General features: G+C 42.0%; 1 protein-coding gene across 6 annotated transcripts in view; it reads left to right on the top strand.

Annotated features, from left to right (window-relative positions):
* The window catches only part of LOC122563716 (disks large-associated protein 2), a 706,137-nt gene that overhangs the window by 597,269 nt on the left and 85,537 nt on the right, over window positions 1–23,331 (top strand). For all 6 annotated transcript variants that reach the window (XM_087976892.1, XM_043717840.2, XM_087976893.1 and 3 more), the window contains one exon: window positions 9,777–9,997. In XM_087976892.1, the coding sequence (XP_087833018.1) occupies window positions 9,777–9,997 (221 nt within the window). The remainder of the gene's footprint in view (window positions 1–9,776; window positions 9,998–23,331) is intronic.

Genomic DNA, 23,331 nt, shown 5'->3' with positions numbered 1-23,331 from the left:
AAATGACAAAAAGGGAGCATACAGGATTGCTTTGGTATATTACTCTTGACGATTTTAGCTGAGCATTTGTGTTGACAAATCACGATGAAACTCAGAATATAAATATGTCAGATGAAAGTAGGGGTGAAATCTGTTCAAGGTAAATGTAGAAAAGGATATAGTTCTGAAAACATTTAGCTGAACTCAGTAGATAAAGCACTGGTTCCTCTTGGAATGTATTGCAAGCCCCACTGAAAGAAATCTGCAGCTTTGAACATCGTTCCTCAACTCTCTTAGATGTGTGAACTGTGCTGAGCAAGTGGAGGGGAGCTAATATCGCATCACTCAATAAAGGACAGAAGGATAAACTAAATAGCGGCAAACAAATTAGTTTACAAAGCTGTTGTGGCTAACTCTGCAAATCCAAATTTCAAAATGCCACCATGGGTTTAACAAAGGCAAACAATATAGGATTTACTTTTTTAAAAAAGAACTGTCAATAAAGGGCCTGCAGTAGTTGTGATTTATAAATGTTTTATACAGCTATATAATTTATACAACCAAAAATATGGTTATAAAGCAAGAACAGAAGATGATATACATTGATCTGGCAACTAGCCTGACATTTACAAAAGGGCATTGTAACTTATTATTTCATGGGTGCTTGGTGTTGCTGCCAGGACCAGTTTGTTGCCCATCCCTAACTGCCCTTGAACTGAGTGGCTTTCTAAATAATTTCAGAGGACAGTTAAGAATTCCTGCTAAGCTGGAGTCACATATAGGCCCGCTAAGTGAGTGTGGCAGATATCCTTCCCTAAAGGACAGTAGTGACAACATAACTTTTAACCATCAGAAACAAAACCAGAAATTGCTGGAAAAACTCAGCAGGTCTGGCAGTATCTGTGGAGGGAAAGCAGAGTTAACGTTTTGGGTCCAGTGACTGAAGAAGGGTCACTGAAACCGAACTGTTTACTCTCATTTCTCTCCACAGATACTGCCAGACCTGCAGAGTTTTTTTTTCCAGCAATTTCTGGTCTTGTTTCTGATTTCCAGCATCCACAGATATTTTGGTTTTAGGTTTTTACAGTGATTGTGACCATGAAACTAATTTTCAGTTCTAGATTTCCTTCACTGAATTTGGAACTCCACCATGGTGAAACTTGAAGCTGTATCCCCACAGCATTAACCTTGGCTTGTAGATAATTGCCAATGTCACTATACTACTGTCTCTGTCAGACTGTTGTACTGCTATCTCACCTATAACATGTTCTCTCAATATGGTGCCCAAAGAGCATGTTATTTATAGCAGTGCCCCAGTGTACTTTGTTACCAGTTCTGCTCCATGACTTTTCAAGCAGTAAGGTATTGAGTATTTACTTGAAGGGTTAGATTCACAGGGATCCGGGACAAAAGCAGAGTAGCCGTCTAATTCAATCACTCTTCCAAAGACATGCATGGTCATGATGGGCCAAATGGTCACTTCCTGTACTGTAAGATTCTGAGCCAAGTTAAAATATGCCTTGCACCAAACTACCTTCAAAACCTAAAGAGGGAACTTATCTAAATATAAAACCTTCTTTGTGGATCAGAACAATTTAAGATGCTTCACAACAAATGGTTTACTCCTGTCGTCCAATGTGAAGCCAATTTCATCGCAACACGGTCTCACAAAACATAGAACATAGAACATTACAGCGCAGTACAGGCCCTCCGGCCCTCAATGTTGATGAACAGCGAGTTAATCTGTTTCTGAAGGATGGATGTCGATGAGCACTGTCCATCTTCTAAAAACTTCCAAAGATACTTTTACACCCAACACGAACAGGGAGACAGGTACCTCAGTTTCTTTCATCTGATCAACAGCATCTCTGAGCAGTGCTATACTGCAATGTTTGCTTAGGTCATTTGCTTAGGTCCTGTTGTGGGACTTGAACCTTCTGATTCAGACACTGCTCACACCAAGCCAAGCAGTGTCAGGGCATGGTTGATGTGATACAGCACAGTCAAAGAATATTTGATGTCAATGTATGTCTACATTTCTCAAATGTAGCGCAAGAACCTTCCACAAATCTAGTAAATGAGCATTCACCTTATTTTAGCAATGTATCACTATCTGCAATTTTAATTTAGGACTTAATCCATTTAAGATTCACTAATAGAGAAGGCAGAAGAATCTCATGAATGCATTAAATTTTCATTTAACAAATGCCATAAGCTTCAATTTCTCGATTCAACTCAATTGAAGTCTGTAACAGTGTACACTATGGGTCTGTTTTGCACATTCATAAATTTAATATTTTGTGTGAATTTTCATATCAAAGCTACACATTTTTGACTTTGATGTCTCTTTTTTGTCTATATTAAATCAATTCTTGAAATCTCAGTATTGACTGTAAAGACAATTGGCATCCATACTCTCATTAAAGATTAGCTAACAGACTTCGAGAACTGTCTGTACAGTACTCTGTTAGCGTCCTAATTTCTATAGTTTTTTGACTGTATATATTTAAATATACCAAAATTGAAAGATTGGACCTCAGATGGGGAACACCTGCCAACCATAGAACCTGGAATATTCTTGTCGGTCAGCACACCTTGTCATGTGTCACTGAGGAGCGATGATTTTAGATCACCTGCATGGTCAATAAATGCTAGCAGCTGGAGTTTCGATATGAAGCCTTTTGGACAGATGGTGAATGACAGAGACCATGAGAAAACATAAGGCCAAGCTGCAGGGAATTATACAAATACACAACGCACAGTGTCTCGATCTGGCTCAGTGAGAACTGGTGTTGGAATCTCAATTTATACCAGATGAGTTGATCATTACCAAGGGCTGGACAATTGCTGCAACATTGGAGCTGTGTGAAAGGGAAATGAAATAAATATTCTTTTCTCAAATTAGACAAAAATGAAGACTATTTTTGGATTGTTGCTCAGCTATGTGCAATCTCATTTCCCCATTTCCCCTCCCCCCACCTTATCCCAGTTCCAACCTTCCAGCTCAGCACGGCCCTCATGACCTGTTCCACCTGTGCCATCTTCCTTCCCATCTATCCGCTGCACTCTCCCCTCTGACCTATCACCTTTACCCCACCTCCATCTACCTATTGCTACGATCCCCCTAGCACCCCCCCCCCACCCACCCATTTATCTCTCCACTCCCGAGGCTCCCAGCCCCATTCCTGAAGAAGGGCTTTTGCCTGAAACGTTGATTCTCCTGCTCCTCGGATGCTGCCTGACCTGCTGTGCTTTTCCAGCACCACACTCTCAACTCTAATATCTAGCATCTGCAGTCCTGACATTCGCCTCTGTACAACCTGTACTTTCGAAGGCAAAAGGAATTTTGGCCTTTTTTGCTGGGGAGGGAGGTTGGAATTTAAAATTAGGAATTTGTTTTTACAACTGTACAGGGTGTTGCCTTACCTGGATTAATGTATACATTGTTGTCCTGTTTTGAAGAAAGGACGTACTGACATTGAAGGCAGTTCAAAAAGAAATTCATTTGACTGATTCATGGCATGAAAAGGTTGACTTATCAAGAATGGCTAAACAGGTTAGACCTTTATTCTGTAGAGGTTAGATGAATAAGGAGTGATCCTTTTGAAACGTACACGATTCCGAGGGGAAAAGAAAGGGTAAATGTTGAGAAGATATTTCCTGTCATGGGGGCATCTTCAACGAGGGGACATTGTTGTAGAATAAGGGTACACTTATTTACAACTGAGATGTGAAGGAATTTCTTCTCCTCGAGAGTGTTATGCATTCTCTCCTGTCGGGGTGAGAACTGAAAGTATTTAAGGAAGAATGGATAGATTTTTGAAATATTATGGAGTTGAGGGTTATGAGGAACAATCACAAAAAGAGGATTTGGGGATTGGGGTAGGTTAGCTATGATCTTATAGAATAATGAGGCAAATTTGAGGGATTGAATAGCTTACTCCTGCTCCTATTTTTCATGTTCTTGTGCCTTTTTCTCTTATCTATCCAGTTGTAACTGGAGAATCACCTGTAATGGCTTTGCATCCAACCTTAAAGTTGTATTTCACAGACCCTTTGATCCAACTCCCTCCATACTATCCAGACTTCCCAATCTGACCTAGTCCCGTTTGCCAGCGTTTGGCTCATATCCCTCTAAGCCCTTCCTCTTCATCGACCCATCCAGATCCTTTTAAATGTTGTAATTGAAACACACTATTACATCTTGTGTCCCCCAAAGATTTAACTTTAGCATCCCTCCTACTTCTTCCACATGATGCCTCCCAGCAAATCCACCTGAAAACATAAGCATGGCATTCAACATGCCTCATAGCTCTGCCTCCCTTTGCCCACTCTCAACCTTTCCAGTGCCTCAGTCTGCTGGCTTGTTGAAGTCATAGCCTTCAGATCCCGCCACCCCTTTGTGCTCGAGACAGTGACTCCATTCCCTTCCCCGGCCACTGTCAGATGCTGAACCGTTGTGGTTTGAAACCTCATTAACCCTTCGAAGAGCCTCAGATGCCATGGGCAGAATTTTGTGGCCCTTTGCTGATTGCTCGGCAGGCAGGAGGGCCATTAAATGGCCTCAGTGGACCTTCCCAGGGTAAAAACAAGGACTGCAGATGCTGGAAACCAGAGTCTAGATTAAAGTGGTGCTGGAAAAGCACAGCAAGTCAGGCAGCATCCGAGGAGCAGGAAAATCGACGTTTCGGGCAAAAGCCCTTCATCAGGAATAGAGGCAGGGAGCCTGCAGAGTGGAGAGATAAATGAGAGGGAGGTGGAGGTGGGGAGAAAGTAGCATAGAGCACAGTAGGTGAATGGGGGTGAGGATGGAGGTGATAGGTCAGAGAGGCGGGTGGAGTGGATAGTTGGAATGGAAGATAGGCAGGTAGGACAGGTCATGGGGACGGTGCTGAGCTGAAAGGTTGGAGCTGGGGTGAGGTGGGGGAAGGGGAAATGACACTTCAATCCCATGGCATCAATGTTGACTTCACCAGTTTCCTCATTTCCCCTTCCTCCACCTCAACCCAGCTCCAACCTTCCAGCTCATGACCTGTCCTACCTGCCTATCTTCCTTTCGACCTATCCTGTCCACCCTCCTCTCTGACCTATCACCTCCATCCTCACCCCCATTCACCCATTGTACTCTTTACTACCCTTCCCCCACCCTCCTCTCTGACCTATCACCTCCATCCCCACCCCCATTCACCTATTGTACTCTATGCTACGTTCTCCCCACCCCCACACCCCTCACCCCTCTCATTTATCTCTCCACCCTGGGTGCTCCCTACCTCTATTCTTGATGATGGGCTTTTGCCCGAAACGTCGATTTTCCTGCTCCTCAGATGCTGCCTGACCTGCTGTGCTTTTCTAGCACCACTCTAATCTAGACTCAGTAGACCTTCCCACCTACCCTGGGCTATATGCAATCTTACAGACGGTATGCATAGGCCTTCCTGCTCCCACTGTGGGCCTTTATTGACCAATTAAGTACCACTTACTGCAACAGTTTTCAGCCAACAGGAGTCATGAACAGAGAGGAAGCATATTAAATTACTCTGCTTGGGCTGGAAGTAGGGAGAGGAGAGATCACACTATAATACTGGACCCCTTACAATGTTAGACACTCGTCTACCAATCAACTCCAATCTCCCGAAAGCATGCCCCCAGATACTGTCTCCTTCCTGGAATTGAACCTGAACTGAAGGTGACTTCCAGCAGTGACTGCCATCCATAGTGGTGACCCTGAGACAGTAAGATTGACCAGCAACTCTCTGAAGCTGAATCTCCCCCTGAGTGAGAGGCAGAGATTCTACCTCCAACTCATTAACAGCCCTAGGGGTGTTAAACACTACAGAGTGCTGACATCAGCAAGAGTTGCAATCCTTATACTCTCTTCATGTGAGGAAAGACACTTCCACCTTAAAATTCTGCTCCACATCCCTACCAACACCGAAAATACCTACTTCTCCCCTCTGTTACATCACTTTGTCTTTATCCCTGCCTGAGCCTGTCTGCTGTTCAAACCCTCACTAGTGACTTGATATTTCCAGAATGAATTAGTCCTGGCTAGCCTCTCATCTTCTATGTCATAAGCTTGAACTCATCGACAATCCTAACGTTGAATTAAATCCCATTAGTCTGTAATCTCTGTACTCTGTGACCTTCAGATGTGACAATGCTTCAGTTTTAGAATTCTCCCTACCCTTGTGTTCAAAGACTTCCACGGTCTTAACAAACCTGTCTCTGCAACATTCCCCAGGCTTACAACCTTCCAAGATCTCTACCCTCTGCAAATACTGGCATTTAACACACTCCTCATCTCACTAATGATGGTTGTAATGCTACCATCCAAGGAGCAGGAGAATCGACATTTCGGGCATAAGCCCTTCTTCAGGAAGAAGGGCTCATGCCCGAAACGTCGATTCTCCTGCTCCTTGGATGCTGCCTGACCTGCTGCGCTTTTCCAGCAACACATTTTCAGTTCTGCTGGATAATCCCCAAGCTCGAGAATTCCTTTTGTAAACGCTACCAGAATTTCAACTCTCTTCTCCTCCTTAAGAAATTCCTTCACATCTCACTTGTACACAAGTGTACCCTTATTCTGCAACAATGTCCCCTTGTTTGAGACGCCTCCATAACAGGAAATGTCTTCTCAACATTTACCCTCTCTTTAAGCCATACTTAAAATCCTACAGCTTTGCCAAAGCTTTTGGTCAACTGTCTTAATATTTCTTTTTAAGACACGTGTCAGATTTTCTTTGAAAATGCTCCTTGGGATATTTTGCTATGTTCAAAGTGCTATATAAATGTAAAAGATGCTAACATTTGCAACTGAAAGGTGTAAGAAGGCATCTACCCGCATGGTGAACATACACACATCTAAACTGGGAGGAGAAGTAAGTCACTTGGTACTTTGAGCTTACTCCACATTCCTGGCTGATCTAAATACTCCACATTCCTGCCCACCCTGATCACCTTTCACCACCTTGCATATCAAGAACCCATTAACTTACATCTTAAAAGTATTCAGAGACTCTGCTTCCACTGCCTCTGGTGGAAGACAAATCCAAAGACTTATGAATAAAAACCAAAAGAACTCCAGATGCTGTAAATCAGAAACAAAACAGAAATTGCTGGAAAAGCTCAGCAGGTCTGGCAGCATCTGTGAAGAGAAATCAAAGTTAACGTTTTGGGTCTGATAACCCTTCCTTCATTGAGGAAGGGTGATTGGACCCGAAACGATAACTCTGATTTCTATTCACAGTTGCTGCCAGACCTGCTGAGCTTATCCAGCAATTTCTGTTTTTGTTGCCAAAGACTTACAAACCTCTTTGTAAACAAAAGAGTTTTATCTCTACCCTGAATGGACAACACTTATTTTAAGAAGTGACCCCTAGTTCTAAATCCTCCCACAAGAGGAAACATCCTTTCCAAACCCATCCTGTCAAGAATGTTTTTTAAAACAAATCATCCTTTACTCTTGTGAGCTCCAGTGAATACAAGATTGTTCTTTCTTTATAAATCAATTCACTCATTCCAGGTATTAGTCTAGGAAACCTTCTCTGAACTGCTTCCAATGCATTTACATCTTTCTTAAATACGGAGGAATTATCAATCTTAGTATGAAAATAATATGTTTGCAGGGAAGTCTAACCCAGAGTGATTTCTGTTAAAAAGCGCTTGCATTCGATTTGCCCACTGTCAGACTGAATATCTGGTCTGTAACAATTGCTCCTGTGAGGTAATCAATCAACAGTGCTTGATTGTACAAACATATTGAGACTTCATAAGCTATGCTTTTATTACTGTTTAATTTGAATTCCTTTTTTGAAGAGGTTGTCCCATTGTCAGAATAGACAGCAACAGAAGTAGAAATCGAAATTCAGCATTTGGAAACAAATGTTCCTCTCAATGATATAAAATGGATGGTTTTCCAGCCAGATACAGTATAAAAGTTGTGTCAGAGAAATAAAGTTGCCTGTAAAATTCAGAGCATTGTGATATTCTTGCTCATTTATTTTGTTATGTTTTCTCATTTGCGATATTTTTGTTTCACCAGCATAATCACAATTGAACGTGCATGCATCTGACAGTGTGGCACATTCTTATTATTGCACAGAAGTGATAGCTTAGATCATATAATCAAGTTCACAAGGGTTCAAGCCCACAATCTTCTGATTCAGGAGTAAATCACCAGCAGCTGAGGCAAACCAATTACAGTGTTTGAAAAGCAAAACCAAGCAAACATGATGTGGAGGTGCAGGTGTTGGACTGGGGTGGACAAAGTCAGAAGTCACATGACACCAGGTTATAGTCCAACATATTTATTTGAAATCATAAGCTTTTGGAGCGCTGCTCCTGTCAGGATTTCTGACTTAATCAAACACGTAATCAATGTCCAACTTTTTTTTGGCCAAAACTATGATGTCATCATTTGCCCTTGAACAAAGTTGCTGTTAAGGGTCAAGTGTCAACCACATTTGGAGCCACGTGGATGGTAGATTCCCTTTCTTCAAGGACATGAGTCAAGTGAGTCTTTACAGCAGCTGATGCTGGTTGTCATTGTCATTGTTACTGAGATAAGCTTTAACATTCCAGACTTACTAATTGAACGTAAATTTTGTGAAAAGCCACGTTAGGATTTGAACTCAGTTTCCAAAGCTTAAGCCTGAGCCTCTGGGTTGCTAGACTAGTGACACTACCACAGTACCACTATCTCCTCCTTAATATAGAGAAGTTTCTTATAAACGCCTTTGTGTCTGTGATAATAAAGTTTACTTTATGAACAAGAAGCAATAGAACAGACCAGTGGAAGGACAAGCATTTGAAAATTGCATGTGGTTGGTTTGGATGTAGCTATGAAACATCTGGATGTATTGAAATCACTTGGATAATTGTAGGGTAGATCTGCTTTGGATTGATGTGTGTATATTTGTCTGCGTTCTGCTTCTGACAACTATACACTGAACTGAAATCAGAAACATAGATTTAATGCTGGTTAATTAGATCCTTATTTTCAAGGATGACTATTCTGGGTTTGTGTCGATTCCTGATGTATATAAATTGGCTCTGTTAGACTTGGCTCACTTGCAGCAGCAATGAGATCACGGCTAAAGTTAGTTTCCAGAGGTTTAAACAGGATTCAAAAAATAAAGAGTTTTCAGTAATAAGAGGGTTTAAAAAGCCATTCCTTTTTCTAAAAAAAAGCATTATTGGATGTGGCATCTGCTGGCAAGGTTAGAATTTGCTGACCATCTGTATTTGCCCTTGAGAAGAAGATGGTGGACCATCGAGAAGTGCTGCACTCTTGAAGGTGAAAATGCTCCCGTTATACTACTGAACGAAGAATTTTAATATGTTACTGCAGTGAAAATGAAGGAAGGCGACATATGTTCAAATAATCTGCAGAGCAGAAAGCGATGCCTCTACTGACAGGGCATCAACAGGCTGTTAAAATTATAAAAGCTTGCATCATACAAATGACAATGTTTCCCTGTTGTACTGGTATTTTCTCCCACTGATTGAGGGCAAAAAAAAACTGACATCTTTTTCAAAGCCAGACTGTAGGCTATATCTGTGTCCTTGTTACAAAACCAAATAAGACATTCTGCCTACATACCTTTTCAAAAAGGCATTCATGTCGCTAAAGTAACACCAAAATATAATTTGTTGTAAAATGAAAAATAACTAGTCAAGAAATTATGGGAATATAGTGCCCATTTTGCTCCATAAAGATATATTCTTTCAGTCAGCAATGTTCCTCACAGAACTTGATTTAACTCCTGCATCTGTTCTGTTTTATATTGACTGTTCAGGTGCCCCAGGATGAATGGGGTGGTGGGTATCCGGGAGTGAACAAAGACGGTGAAATTCCTTGTCGGAGAATGCGCAGTGGCAGCTACATCAAAGCAATGGGCGATGATGAAAGTGGAGACTCTGATGCAAGCCCAAAGATGTCACCCAAAGGAGCTTCTCGGCATGAGAACTATCCGAAATTGTTAGGTGCAGGAGGCAGCAGTGAGCCGAGTCGCTCAAAGTAAGATTAATGCAATCCCAACAGCATGGGATCTGTTGTCATGTTTTTTTGTTTATTGGGTTTCATAACCTTCATTCCAAAAATCTGTTGTACAGTCAGGATATAAACTAATGTCATGAATGTTTCATATGAATGGCATCTAGAGATACATACCCAATTCACAAACAAAAGATGCATGGTTTGTAGGGAAGCTTTAATTTGTATATTGGATGGCTAAGTTATCTGGAAATGTATGCTGGAAAAGCACAGGAGGTCAGGCGGCATCCAAGGAGCAGAAGAATTGATATTTCAGGCATAACCCCTTCATCAGGAAACATCGATTCTCCTGCTCCTTGGATGCTGCCTGACTGGCTGTGCTTTTCCAGCACCACACTCTCGACTCTGATCTCTAGAATCTGCAGTCGCACTTTCTCTTGGCAAAGTTATCAGAACTCAGTGGGGAATACGGGATGGTACAATTGACTACAATGTCTCCCTGGAGTTTGGAAGAGAATCACAACCAAGGTTTTCACTTGAGATAGCATTAACGCTCTGCATTTGTGGGTGGCCATTGTTATGGACCAGAACAAACCCCCTCAAAATACATTAGCCTTGACCCTAACTTTTCTTATTTTAAATGTAAATGCAAGGCATTGCATTCCAGATAAAATTCAATTGGTCAAACTACTTGACTTTAAGAAAAACTCACTTTATTTTTGCACTACAGTTCAAATACAGACAAAATAAAAATAAAATATTTGGCTTAACTGTAACTCTATTGAAATACTTAACAAAATATTATATAAGTTAACTACAATTAATTAACTGTTCCAATATAGTAAAATCTTATAGACACACCTTTGACAATGGCAAATTCAGTAAAGTAAATTGCCTCACCTGCAATTCCAGCAGCAGAAAAAGAACTCCAGCTTTTAGCTGTACCAGAGAGAGGAATAAGAGCTTCAAGATCCCAACAACTGCTACTGAAAGTTAAAACTAAAAATTCTGGTTCTTTGTGAGCTTGACCCCACTCATTCAGGCTGCGTCTATTGCTCCAACTTTAAAAATAAAACAAGCTCGGCGCCTCTGTCTCAACCTTCCCTTACAAAAAAATCAAGGCAATATACATCTCTTAAAGCCATAGTATTGTCACACCATAAAGTTCAGGACTGCATTGAGTCCAATGCTCCAGTGCTTCCTGCAAATGGATAGCCACATAGTGGTAGATGTGAATAAATCTCTAGGTTTCCAGTTTGGAAAATTGCACACAAAATATACTTGAAATTATATTGATTAGCTTCATGTTTTAAGAGCGCACTAAAATTCATTTGCATAATCTCAGATGTATTCTTTCATGAATCAGCACAATTGATAGGTGTAACAAAACGTAATTGTTTCTTTTATCTTCTTTCCATTTAAGATATGATCCTAATGCTTTAATAACTTGGTGCAATTTTATTAAGATAGCTGAAAGAGTCCTTATGAGCAGAAATAAATTGTTTAATAAAGAAATGCAGCAGTCCTCCAACTGCAAATAATCTGATTTTGTCATTGAAAATGACTTTTAAAAAGCTTTAATGGATCATTTAATAGCTTAGTTAGTGTAATTCAGGTGATTTCTTCATAAATTAAATATTATTTCGAATGAAAAACATTTCAAAAGTACTTAACAATTGAACTATCTTTCCTGGACCAGCATGATTGGTTGAAATTACAATTTTTGAATGCTTATGAATAGGATCTGGTTGGAAGCTCTGGATTTTAAAACTGTGTGTATTTCCCATAAAAAACATAAGCCGCTATTGCGTAAAACTGGTGCATTTAAAATGGGAGTGAATTCTGAGCTGGTTCATTGATACTACTGACATTGTATTGCTGTTGTTGGTGGTTCAAGCGGAATGTCAAATCATGCCTTTATCTTGGTAAATCAGATAAAATCTATTGACTTGAGAAATAGTTTTTGACTTTTCCAATTGTGCATTATGTTCCTTCATGAGTGAGGAAGGCAATGAAATGGTCTGTGCTGGTGTTTCCCTGTAATTGCCCTGAACATTTGATGCTTCATCTCAAACAACTGAATAGGGTGAGACAGAATTTATCAATACTAGTGTGCTTCCCCATATATTAGATTACTTTTTTTTTAGATTAGATTACATTACAGTGTGGAAACAGGCCCTTCGGCCCAACAAGTCCACACCGACCCGCCGAAGCGCAACCCACCCATTCCCCTACATTTACCCCTTTACCTAACACTACGGGCAATTTAGCATGGCCAATTCACCTGACCTGCACATCTTTGGATTGTAGGAGGAAACCAGAGCACCCGGAGGAAACCCACGCAGACACAGGGAGAATGTGCAAACTCCACACAGTCAGTCGCCTGAGGCGGGAATTGAACCCGGATCTCCGGCACTGTGAGGCAGCAGTGCTAACCACTGTGCCACCGTGCCGCCCACATATATCTACTGCTTTCGCATCCAATGCAGTTTCCAGTTTTCTTGATTTTTGTAAATTCATCCAATTCCTGTTATAAACAGGTTACTTTGTTACCATCTTTGGCCATGCAATGATAGTCTAGTTACTGGACAGTGACAGTAAACACATGATTGCAAGGGACGCGCTATCTGTTTCTGGGGGAAACAAATCTCTGCATGATGCTAAATGCAAAAGAATATCTCGCATATCAGTGCACTTATTCAGAATTTTTGCCAGAATTGCATATTCAAGTAAATTTGCCAGTTAAAAGGACTGGGGTTGAAAATCACACAACACCAGGTTCCAGTCCAACAGGTTTATTTGGAAGTACAAGCTTTCGAATTGCCAGTTAAAAGGTACAGTGCATATCGGTACCTATCAGTTCACGATCTTCCAAAACAATGGAAGTAATACTATAAAACAAATCACAATGAGTGCTTGCAATTTTTGTTTCTGATGATGATCTCAAATTTACAGGCTGCTGTTCAATTTTGCCTACTGGAATGGCCTCATCATAACCGGCCTATAAACTGGCAAATGCTGGATAAAATGCTCTCACGTTTTGAACCTGGGCTTGTATTCTGGTCAGGTACAAAGGATATGAACATCCCAAAGCTGGCATAGAGAAGACCCCTGATAAAATGAGTTTGCGCAAGATCTGTCCCATTTCCGGTCTGTGCATGTCAGTAGTATGAAACGACCAATAATCCTGCCTGACATTTGACAGATTCTTTCAGAGAAGTTGGGACAATGACCATTGTGGGAATGGGTGGTAGCTCACAGCAGCTTTTCAAGGGATGGCAACCAATCCAAATCTGAGGCCAAGCATATCATTGAGCAGTGTAGATGGAGCTTTAACCTCCAGTCAGTTGCACATTTCTAGCATGGCTGATGCTGTCACTGACACAAAACAAACAGAAGAGGATAGCATAGCAATTTATCATCACATGTATTTATGAAAATACAGTGAGATAAGTCATCACAATTGGATGTCATTTTAATTATAGAAGCTAAGAAAAGAAAATGTTGAGACAAAGTTTTTCATTCGCTCATGAGACATGGGGGTTGCTGGTTAAGGCAGCATTTATTTTCCATCCCTACTTACCCTTGAGAAGGTGATGGTGAGCTGCTTCCTTGAACCATTGCAGTCCATGTGCTATAGAATGACCCATAATGCCTTAGGGAGGGTATTTGAGGATTTTGACCCAGCCCAGCGACAGTAAAGGAAAGGCGACATATTTCCAAGTCAGAATGGTGTGTAGCTTGGAGAGAACTTGAAGGTCGTGGTATTGTCATGTATCTGTGCACTTATCCTTCCAGATGGTAGTGAATGTGGGTTTGCAAGGTACTTTCTAAGGCTCTTTAGTGAAATTCATGGTGAAATACTAAGGTATTTGATATGATTGTTCCAGTTTCTCTTAAATGGTAATCAACAGTATGTGAATGGTAGGGAATTCTACATTGGTAATGCTATTTAATGCCAAGGGAGATGGTCATTACTGGATAAACATGTGGTATGAATATTACATGCCACTTCTCAGTCCAAGTCTGACTGTTGCTCTGATCTTGCTACATACACTTCAGTATCTCAGGAGTCATGAATTCTACTGAACACTTTGTAATTATCAGTGGACAGTCCCAGTTTTGAGTTTACAGCGAATGCAGGTCATTGATGAAGCCATTGAGGATGGTTGGGCCTAGGGCAATACTCTGAGAAGCTGTCCTGGAGCTGAGATGACTGCCCTCCAACAACCACAACCATCGTCCTGTGTGTTTAGTATTCCTCTTTGAGAGTTTCACCTTTGATTTCCATTGACTCCAGCTTTGGTAGGGGCTCTTTAATACCACGCTTGAGTCCTTATTGTCAAGGGCAGTCACTCATGCCTCTCTTCCTGGATTCAGCTCTTTTGTCCAGATTCAGCTCTTTTGTCCAGATTTAAATACCAAAGCTGTCATGAGGTCCAGAACTGCATGGAGCTGGTAGAACCCAAACTGGATAAAGGTGAGCAGGTTTTGCTGATCAAGTATTCTTGATAGCACTGTTTGATGAACCTTTCAATCGCTTTACTAATGGTGGCCCAGCTGCCATGTTTTTTTTAAATGATTGAGAGTAGTCTAACAGGACAGCAATTGGCCAATATGGATTTATCCTGCCTTTTTGGACAGGACATTCCTGGGCAATTTTTCATATTGTTGGGTGAATATCATTGTTGTAGCCATACTGAAACAGGTTGGTTTGGGGTGTGGTTAGTTCAGGAACATGCTTTCAGTGTTTCAGCCTTCAATATTTGCTGGAATGTCACAAAGACTCAAACTTTTGCAGTGTCAGGTGCCTTCCATTGTTTATTGATGTCATATGGAATGAATCAAATTGGCTGAAGACTGTTATCTACAATGCTGGGGACCTCAGAAGTTGGCCAGGAGGGATCATCCACTCAATATCACTGATTGAAGATGCTTGCAAATGCTTCAACCTTGTTTTTGAACTGTACTGGGCTCCATGTTTGTGGAGGATGTATGCGGATCCTTGTTAGCTATTTAACTGCCCACTATCATTCACAATTGCATATGACAGCAGTGCAGAGCTTAGACTAGAGCCATTCATTGCATGATCTTCCAACTATTACTTGGCAAGTAGTTCTGTTTTGCAGCTTCATCCATTTAACATCTCATTTTTAGGTATGCCTGGTGCTACTCCTGACATACCCTCCTGCACTCTTCAGTGAACCAGGCAGCATCCCTTGACTTTATGGTAATGCTAAAATGGGAGATATGCTGCACCATGAGCTTACAAGTAGTGTTTGAAAACATTTCTGCTGCTATTGGTGGCCCACAATGCCTCATGGATTGCCTAGGTTTGACTTGCTGAATCTGTTTGAAATGTAGCATGGTGGTCATGCCACACCACACAATGTAAGGGATTCTCATTGTGAAGATTAGAGTGGTGCTGGAAACACACAGCACGTCAGGCAGCATCCGAGGAGCAGGAAAATCGACGTTTCGGGCAGGAGCCCTTCATCAGGAAGGTCTGATGAGGGGCTCCTGCCCGAAACGTCGATTTTCCTGCTCCATGGCTGCTGCCTGACCTGCTGTGTGTTTCCAGCACCGCTCTAATCTTGACTCTAATCTCCAGCATCTGCAGTCCTCACTTTTGCCTATTCTCATTGTGAAGGTGAGACATCATCTTCTGTGGGTTAGTCACTCCTAACGATTCTGTCATGCGCAGGTGCTTCTGTGGCAAGCTGATAGGTGAGGCCAAGGTCAAGTCAATATTTTCCTTTTCTTGGTTCCTTCATCACCTGTCTCAGACTCGGTCTCACCACTATGTCCTTTAGCGACCAGCCAACTGGGTCAATCATGGTGCTGCCAAGTCACTCTTGGTGGTGGACATTGAAGATTCCTACATTCAGTGCCTTTGCCACCCTCAGTGTTTCATTCAAATGGTGTTTAACATGGAGGAATACTGTTTCAGCAGCTGAGGTGTGACAATACTTGGTAATCAGCAAGCGGTTCCTTGCCCAGCTTTGCCCTCCTGCCATGAGAATTCATGGAGTCAATGTTGAGGGCTCCCAGCACAGTTCCTTGCCAACTGTATACTGCACTCCCTCCCGTCATAGATCAAATTGGTTGAAGACTGGCATCCACATTGCTGGGTAGATCTGTCCTGCCAGCGTGTACAGGACATTCCCAGGGATGGTGACAGTGGTGCATGGGATATTGTCAATCTGTTACTTAGGCGGTGAGGAAGGTTATCAGAAATTGCAGCAGCACCTTGATCAGCTGGGGAAGTGGGCCGAGAAATGACACATGGAGTTTAATATAGATATGTATGAGGTCTTGCATTTTGGAAAGTCAAATCAAGGTAGAGTTTTCATGGTGAACAGTAAGGCCTTAAGGACTCTAGTGGAATGGAGAGATCTTGGAGTTCAGGTTCACGGTTCTCTGATAGTGGAGTCACATGTAGACAGAGCAGTGAAGAAGGCCTTTATCAGTCAGGGCACTGAGGACAGAAGTTGGTAAGTTATGTTTCAGTTATACAGGACATTGGTGAGGCCGCACTTGGAGTATTGTGTTCAGTTTTGGTCACCTTGCTATAGGAAGGATGTTATTAAACTGGACAGAGTGCAGAAGAAACTACAAGGATGTTAATGACCTGAGTTATAGGGAGAAGGTGGACGTAGAACCATCATAGCATCCAAGCTAGGACTTTGAGCGTAAGAAACTGAGGGGGACCTTATAGAGGTGTAGAAGATCATGAGAGGCATGGATAGGGTGAATGTACTCAGTCTTTTTCCCAGGGTTGGGGAATCGAGGACTAGAACTGAGGGTATCAGTGAAGGTTAGAGGGTAAAGAATAAAAGGCAACCTGAGAAGCAACTTTTTTTTACACAGAGGGTGGTATGCATATGGAATAAGCTGCCAGTGGAAACGATTGAGGCGGGTACATTAACAACATTTAAAAGGCATTTGGACAAATAGATAGAAAAGGTTTTGAAGGATATATGCCAAGTACAAGGAAATGGGGTTAACATGGACAGACATGTTGGTCGACATGGACCAATTTGGGCCGAAGGACCTGTCTTTGTGCTGTAGGTCTCTATGACTCTCTGAGTTCTGCATGGGAGAGCCCTCCCAATTTTCACACCAGTTGGTAATGAGGAGGACTTTGCAGAATGGCTTGCTAGGCCATTTCAGGGGCATTACAAATCAGCAACATTATGATGGATGTAGAGTCACATGTGGGCCAGCACAGGTCAATAATGATCTTATAGAGTCATAGAGTCATACAGCACAGAAACAACCTGTCCATGACAACCAAGTTTCCAAAACTAAAGTAGTCCCACTTGCCTGCTTTTGGCCCATACCTCTGTAAACTTATGCTATTCATGCCTGTCCAAATGTCTTAAATGTTATAACTGTACCTGCACATGTCACTTCCTCATTCCACATAAGAACCACCCTCTGTGTGAAAAAGTTGTCTTTTTTAAATCTTTCCCCTCTCACCTTAAACCTATGCCTTTTACTTTTGGACTCCTGTACCTTGGAAGAAGACTTGACTATTCACCTTATGTATACCCCTCAAAGTTTTGAGGTCACCCCTCAACCTCCTACACTCCAGGGACAAACATCATACACAAACATACACTCACTCACATGCACACACAGTCACACACAATCTTTCTCACACACACTCACTCAATCACACACACATTCACTCTCACTCTCTCTCTCACACACACATACACACACTCACTCATAAATATACTCACTGTTACACTCTTGACGTTTGAGAATCCCATGTCAGTCACCTTCCACTATCTGGTTTAACCAGATGTGTTTTTGCCTCCACTGGGAGACTATCTGGGGATTAAGTACGTCTAGCTGCCATTGTTCCAGCCTCAATGAGCTTCATAAAAATTCAGCCCAGTGCCCATGTGAAGTATAAGTGAAATGAGCAGCTCGTGTGTTCATTCACTGTTGACTGTAAAGCTAAGCCAATATTATTAATCATGGGATGGATAGGAGCTACTTGCCGCCCACTTGCAATTTTCTACTTTAATAGCCACAACTACTGTTACGAAGCCAGAAAATTTGAGCACTGCTGGAAAATTAGTTTCATAGATCTCCAAGTGGCAAGATCTGGAGTCTTCCTGTTTATTGGACCAAAGCAAGAGATACTGTGGTATCATGGCAGGATTTGATGATGTAGTACACAGCCAAGATTTTACTGTTGAGTTAATACCTTTATCACCTTGGGGGACGTCCTTGTTTTGAGAGCTAATAATTAATTACCACACTGTGGTAAAGCTCCCTTTAAGCCCAGTTGGCTGGATTGTTAGTTTGCAGAGCAATGTCATGCCAACAGCGTGGGTTCAATTTCCATCACCTGTTTGAGGTTACCATGAAAGGCTCTCCTACTCAACCTCTTCCCTTGCCTGAGGCCTGGTAGCCCTCAGGTTAAATCACCACCAGCCTCTCCTCTCTAATAAGAGAGCAGTCTCTATTGTCTGGCAAGACTATGGCGCCACAATAGCAACAAAGCTCCCTTACATTTGAATTAATTGCATTCATTTTGTCCAAGAAATTATCTTACATTTTTGACCACTCATTTGCCAGAATTCTGTATTTTCTTTAAGGGAATCATCAGCATTTTATATATCTCACTCAAAAATCACAGTTCATTCTCAGTAATTTGTGATTCTGTGCTGCCACCTGTAGGCAACAGTTGAAAATGCATGCCCTGCATGATCCAGGAGTTTTTAAGGATATTAGAAAGGTTGGTTGAATTGCAGTAAAGTGATTATTAGTTACAAAACGGTTCAGTTTAGGATCAACCATCCAATCCATTTCCTAATTACAATTGTGCCATTACACACAATTGAAATGAAAGAGGAAAGCATCTTTATAGCTGACTCCAGTAATACAAGAAACAGTGAGGTTTTTGGATAGATCCCAGCCCTGTCATTTTAAGAGACGTTTAAGTATTGTAAGTATACTTAGGGGTGACAGTAATAACATAGCTGTCATCTGCAATGTTTATTTTGGGATCTGTATGAATGAAGTAGACCCATTCAGCTGACATTTTACCTGACATTTTCTCCACAGGCTGAAGATGTTGCACATGTTCGAAAAGCTCTGATTTTCTTTTGAATTCCCACTACAATAGAACAAAAAGGACTTGCCCATTTTCAGTGAGCACAGGATGTTCCAAAATACTTGACAGCCAGTGAAACGTATTGGAAGTGTACTGACAATTTTAACAGAAGCTCGTTTTCACATAGCAAGATTCCACAAACTGCTGTGTAATAGACCAGGCATTCTGTTACCCAATGGCTTTGCTTTAGGGACAAATATTGGCCAGAACATCTGGGGAGAGAGTTCCCCTGCTTTTCCTCAAGATAGCAATCGTTTACATCCACCTGAGAGGGCAGGCTGGCCTTCTGGTCATCATCTTTGCCTAAAGTCAGCATGACTGACAATGCAGCCCTCCCTCAGTATTGCACTGAAGTCTCAAATCTATATTATAAATTCAGACCTGTGTTGTGGGATTTCAACAAATAACTCTCTGACTCAGAGGCATGACCTTGCAAATGTTGATCGTTCAGAGTCATGCTGTCTGGTCCCATTGTTCCCTAGCAATTGTTCAAAAGGGTCTGTTTTATTTTTACTGTCTTACCTTTGTTTCACCATTCTTTATTTTTGCCATGTCCAGCTGTGTTTAGAAATTCCATGCATGATGAGGGTGGTGAGAACTAATGAACTGTGAAGAAAGTGCCCATGCAGTAAAATGGCCTGCTGCTGACTTCTGCCCACTTGAATTATTTTAATGATTGTAATTTTGAAGTTGAATGTTGAGAAGTCACAGAGTCTGACTAAATCTTGCCAGTATGTGTGATTGCTTTTTTGGACGTTGAGTTCCAAGATTGTCCAATACTATAAAAACACTGCAAAAGATTTTTCTAATTGCGACATCTTGTGAGCAAACTGCAACCCAAAGAGTTTAAAAATTGTTGCGGAGTACACAACAATAATTTGAAGGAAACCAAACAAGTCACTTAGAATCCCTACAGTGTGGAAGCAGGTCATTCGGCCCATCGAGTCCAAACTGATTCTCCAAAGAGCAACCCATCCAGACCCACTCCCCAAACCCATCCCTGTAACCCTGTATTTCCTATGGCTAATCTACAAAGCCTGCACATCCCTGGACACTATAGGCAATTTAATATGGCTAATCCACCTAACCTGCAGATCTTTGGACTGTGGGAGGAAACCGGAGTAAATCCATACACACAAGGGGAGAATGTGCAAACTCCACACAGACAATTGCCAGAGGCTGTGATTGAACCTGAGTCCTTGGTGCTGTGATGAAGCAATGCTAACCGCTGAGCCAACATGCCACCCATCGATAGTAGCCTATGGCACTGCCTGTCCCAGAGGAAACAGTATTGTTTTCCTAGAATCAGAGCTATGCAAACATGTGTCTCCTCCAAAGTATCTAACACTGACGTTGTGAACAGGGCTGGATTTTTGTGGAATTAGTCTGACTCCATTGAAAAATTGGCAGGACTCAGATGGGGACCCTGCTCCCCATTTCCAGCAGATCCCAATCTTGCCAGCGATGGAAGATGCAGAGCATAAATTAGGAAAAACTAGTCTCAGCTCAGTTGTTTGAAGTCAGAGCTGAGTTCAAAAAGACTCACTTTTCCTGTTGCAAGGATCTTGACCCATGGTGTAGCTTTCATCAAATTTATGGAGGAAGTGTAAATGCTTGTGAAGTGTGGGTAAAATCTGCTTTCAGTGTTATGATCTGAAGCTATTTGAATCCCCAGCCTTTTAAAAATGTAAAATAAAGATGCTGCTGGAGTTCATCAATTGATAGACTGAGCAAAGAAATCATTACCGCCTCTTCTTACAGCTTGGCTAAATTTGAAAATCTCTGAAATGCCTATTGCAGCAGTTAAGGGTGTGAGAGGTAATTTCATATTTTGATTGACAGTTTTAAGAGGCTGTTAAAGGATTTTCTGATTTTGATGTAGCTACTGAATAGAGGTTTATTTTTCAGAATCAGAATTCCTTCGGCCAATAAGACCACACTGCCCCTCCAAGAAGTATCCCACCCAGACCCATTACCCTAATGCACCTAACCTAGACATCCCTGAACACATTGACCATTTAGCTTGGCCAATTCACCTAACCTGCACATATTCAAATTGTGAGAGGAAACTAGAGAACCTGGAGGAAACACACGCAGACTTGGGCACAATGTGTAAGCTCCACACAGACAGTTGCCTTAGGCTGGAAACGAACCCAGGTCCTTGGCACTGTGAGGCAGCAGTGCTAACCACTGAGCCACTGTGCTGCCCCAAGTTTATACCAGGTTGACATATGTTCCTTACACAGGTCTGTTTACAGTGTTGGCAGCTTTGAAACAAAGGAGAACAGTACCCTGTGAAGGGGGAATATCAGCCATCTTATGGTCAAGAATGGAATCTAATGAGCATGGGGGTTGGCGGAGTTGATGGTGATCAGCCATGAGATGGGAATAATTGGAAGAACAGAATGTAGGCCACATAAACGAGATAAATTTGGGGAGACTGTGAGGGTTGAAAGGAGAAAAAGGAAGATACAAGTTCAGGACTAGGGTAGGAAAGAGATGAAAACTTTTGGTGAATCGGAGGGAAACAGCAAAAACAGCTGATAATGGCTAGACTGATCTTAATCAATTAGTTTTCTGCATATGTTACAGGAAATTAAGTTGAGAAGTGTGATTTTTAAAAAATGTCGTGTGGGAAGAGAAGTTGTAATGTTCCTTGAATATGGAAATCTTGCTACAGCAGAACAGTACCTGGTAGTGGCTTCTGTGGTTCAGTCAGATCTGACCATAGTGGGCAAAACCAGTTAGGCATTTACATCAGAAAAGGAGGCCGCTTGGTCCATCATAGCTGTGCTGATCAACAAAGATCTGACAACACTAATCCTATATCTCTCCAGGAATATTCCTGATGAAGGGCTTTTGCCCGAAACAACGATTTTCCTGCTCCTCGGATGCTGCCTGAACTGCTGTGCTTTTCCAGCACCACTCTAATCTAGAACCTTACCCTAAATCTATACCTGCTGGCCATTGGCTTATCTACTATTGAAGAAGATATCTTCTTATTCAACCTCCCTATGCCCATCATAATCTTGTGTACCACCATCAGGTCCCCTCTCAATCTTCACTGCCTACAAGAAAACAACCCCAACATACCCAGTCTTTGTCAATCCACAGACCTTTCAGACCAGGAAACACCTTGGTAAATCTCCTGTGCAGCATCATTATCTCACATTTCTCTGGGTTGAATTCCATTTGCCACTGTTCTGCTTACCTGGCCAGTTTGTTGATATCCTCCTGCAGTTTATGGCTGTCCACCACAATACTTACCACTAATTTTCATGTCATTCACAAACGTTTTGACCATGCTCTCTGTCATTAAGTTTAAATCATTACTCTACACCATAATTAGCATGAGCGCCAGTATCAAGTCCTGCAGAACTCCACTGAGAACAGATTTCCAATCACAGTGACACAGGTGACCCGGATTTGATTCCAGTCTCAGGCAACTGTCTGTGTGGAGTTTGCACATTTTCCCTGTGTTTGCGCAGGTTTCTTCCAGGTGCTCCGGTTTCTGCCTGCAATCCAAAGATATGCAAGTTAGGTGGATTGGCCATGCTAAATTGTCCATTGTATCCAGAAATGTGCAAGCTTGGTGGATTAGCTATGGGAAATACCGGGTTACAGGGCTAGGGGGAAGGCAGAGGGGGTGGTGGGATGAGCCTGGGTGGGATGTTCTTTGGAGAGTTGGTGTGGACTCCATGGACCAAGTGGCCTGCTTCCAAACTGTGTGGATTCTAGAAACATCCCTTGATTGCCACCCTCTGATTCCTTTCTGTCAGCCAAGTTTAGATCTAACCTACCACTTTGCCTTGGCTCACATGAGCTTTTACTTTCTTAATCAGTCTGCCATGGTGTACCTTATCAAAAGCCTTGCTAAGGTTAATGTAGATCACATTAAATGTAGATCGCATTACCCTCGTCAACACTTCTGGTTAGTTCCTCAAATCATGTGATCAAATTTAGCAACGACAACATTCCCTTAGCAAATCCTTCTTGACCATCCCTGATTAATTAGGAGAAAGTGAGGACTGCAAATGCTGGAGATCAGAGCTGAAAAATGTGTTATTTGGAAAAGCGCAGCAGGTCAGGCAGCATCAAAGGAGCAGGAGAATCGATGATTCGGGCATAAGCCCTTCTTCAGGAATGAGGAGGGTGTGCCAAGCAGGTTAAGATAAAAGGTAGGGAGGAGGGACTTGGGGGAGGGGTGTTGGGAATGCGATAGGTG

This window comes from Chiloscyllium plagiosum, unplaced genomic scaffold (genome assembly GCF_037043375.1).
Source record: "Chiloscyllium plagiosum isolate Xiang-an unplaced genomic scaffold, Cpla_swu_hap1 HiC_scaffold_30, whole genome shotgun sequence".
Lineage (NCBI taxonomy): Eukaryota > Metazoa > Chordata > Chondrichthyes > Orectolobiformes > Hemiscylliidae > Chiloscyllium > Chiloscyllium plagiosum.
Note: the sequence above shows the minus strand (reverse complement) of the source record. Positions and strands in the feature narration are given on the sequence as shown.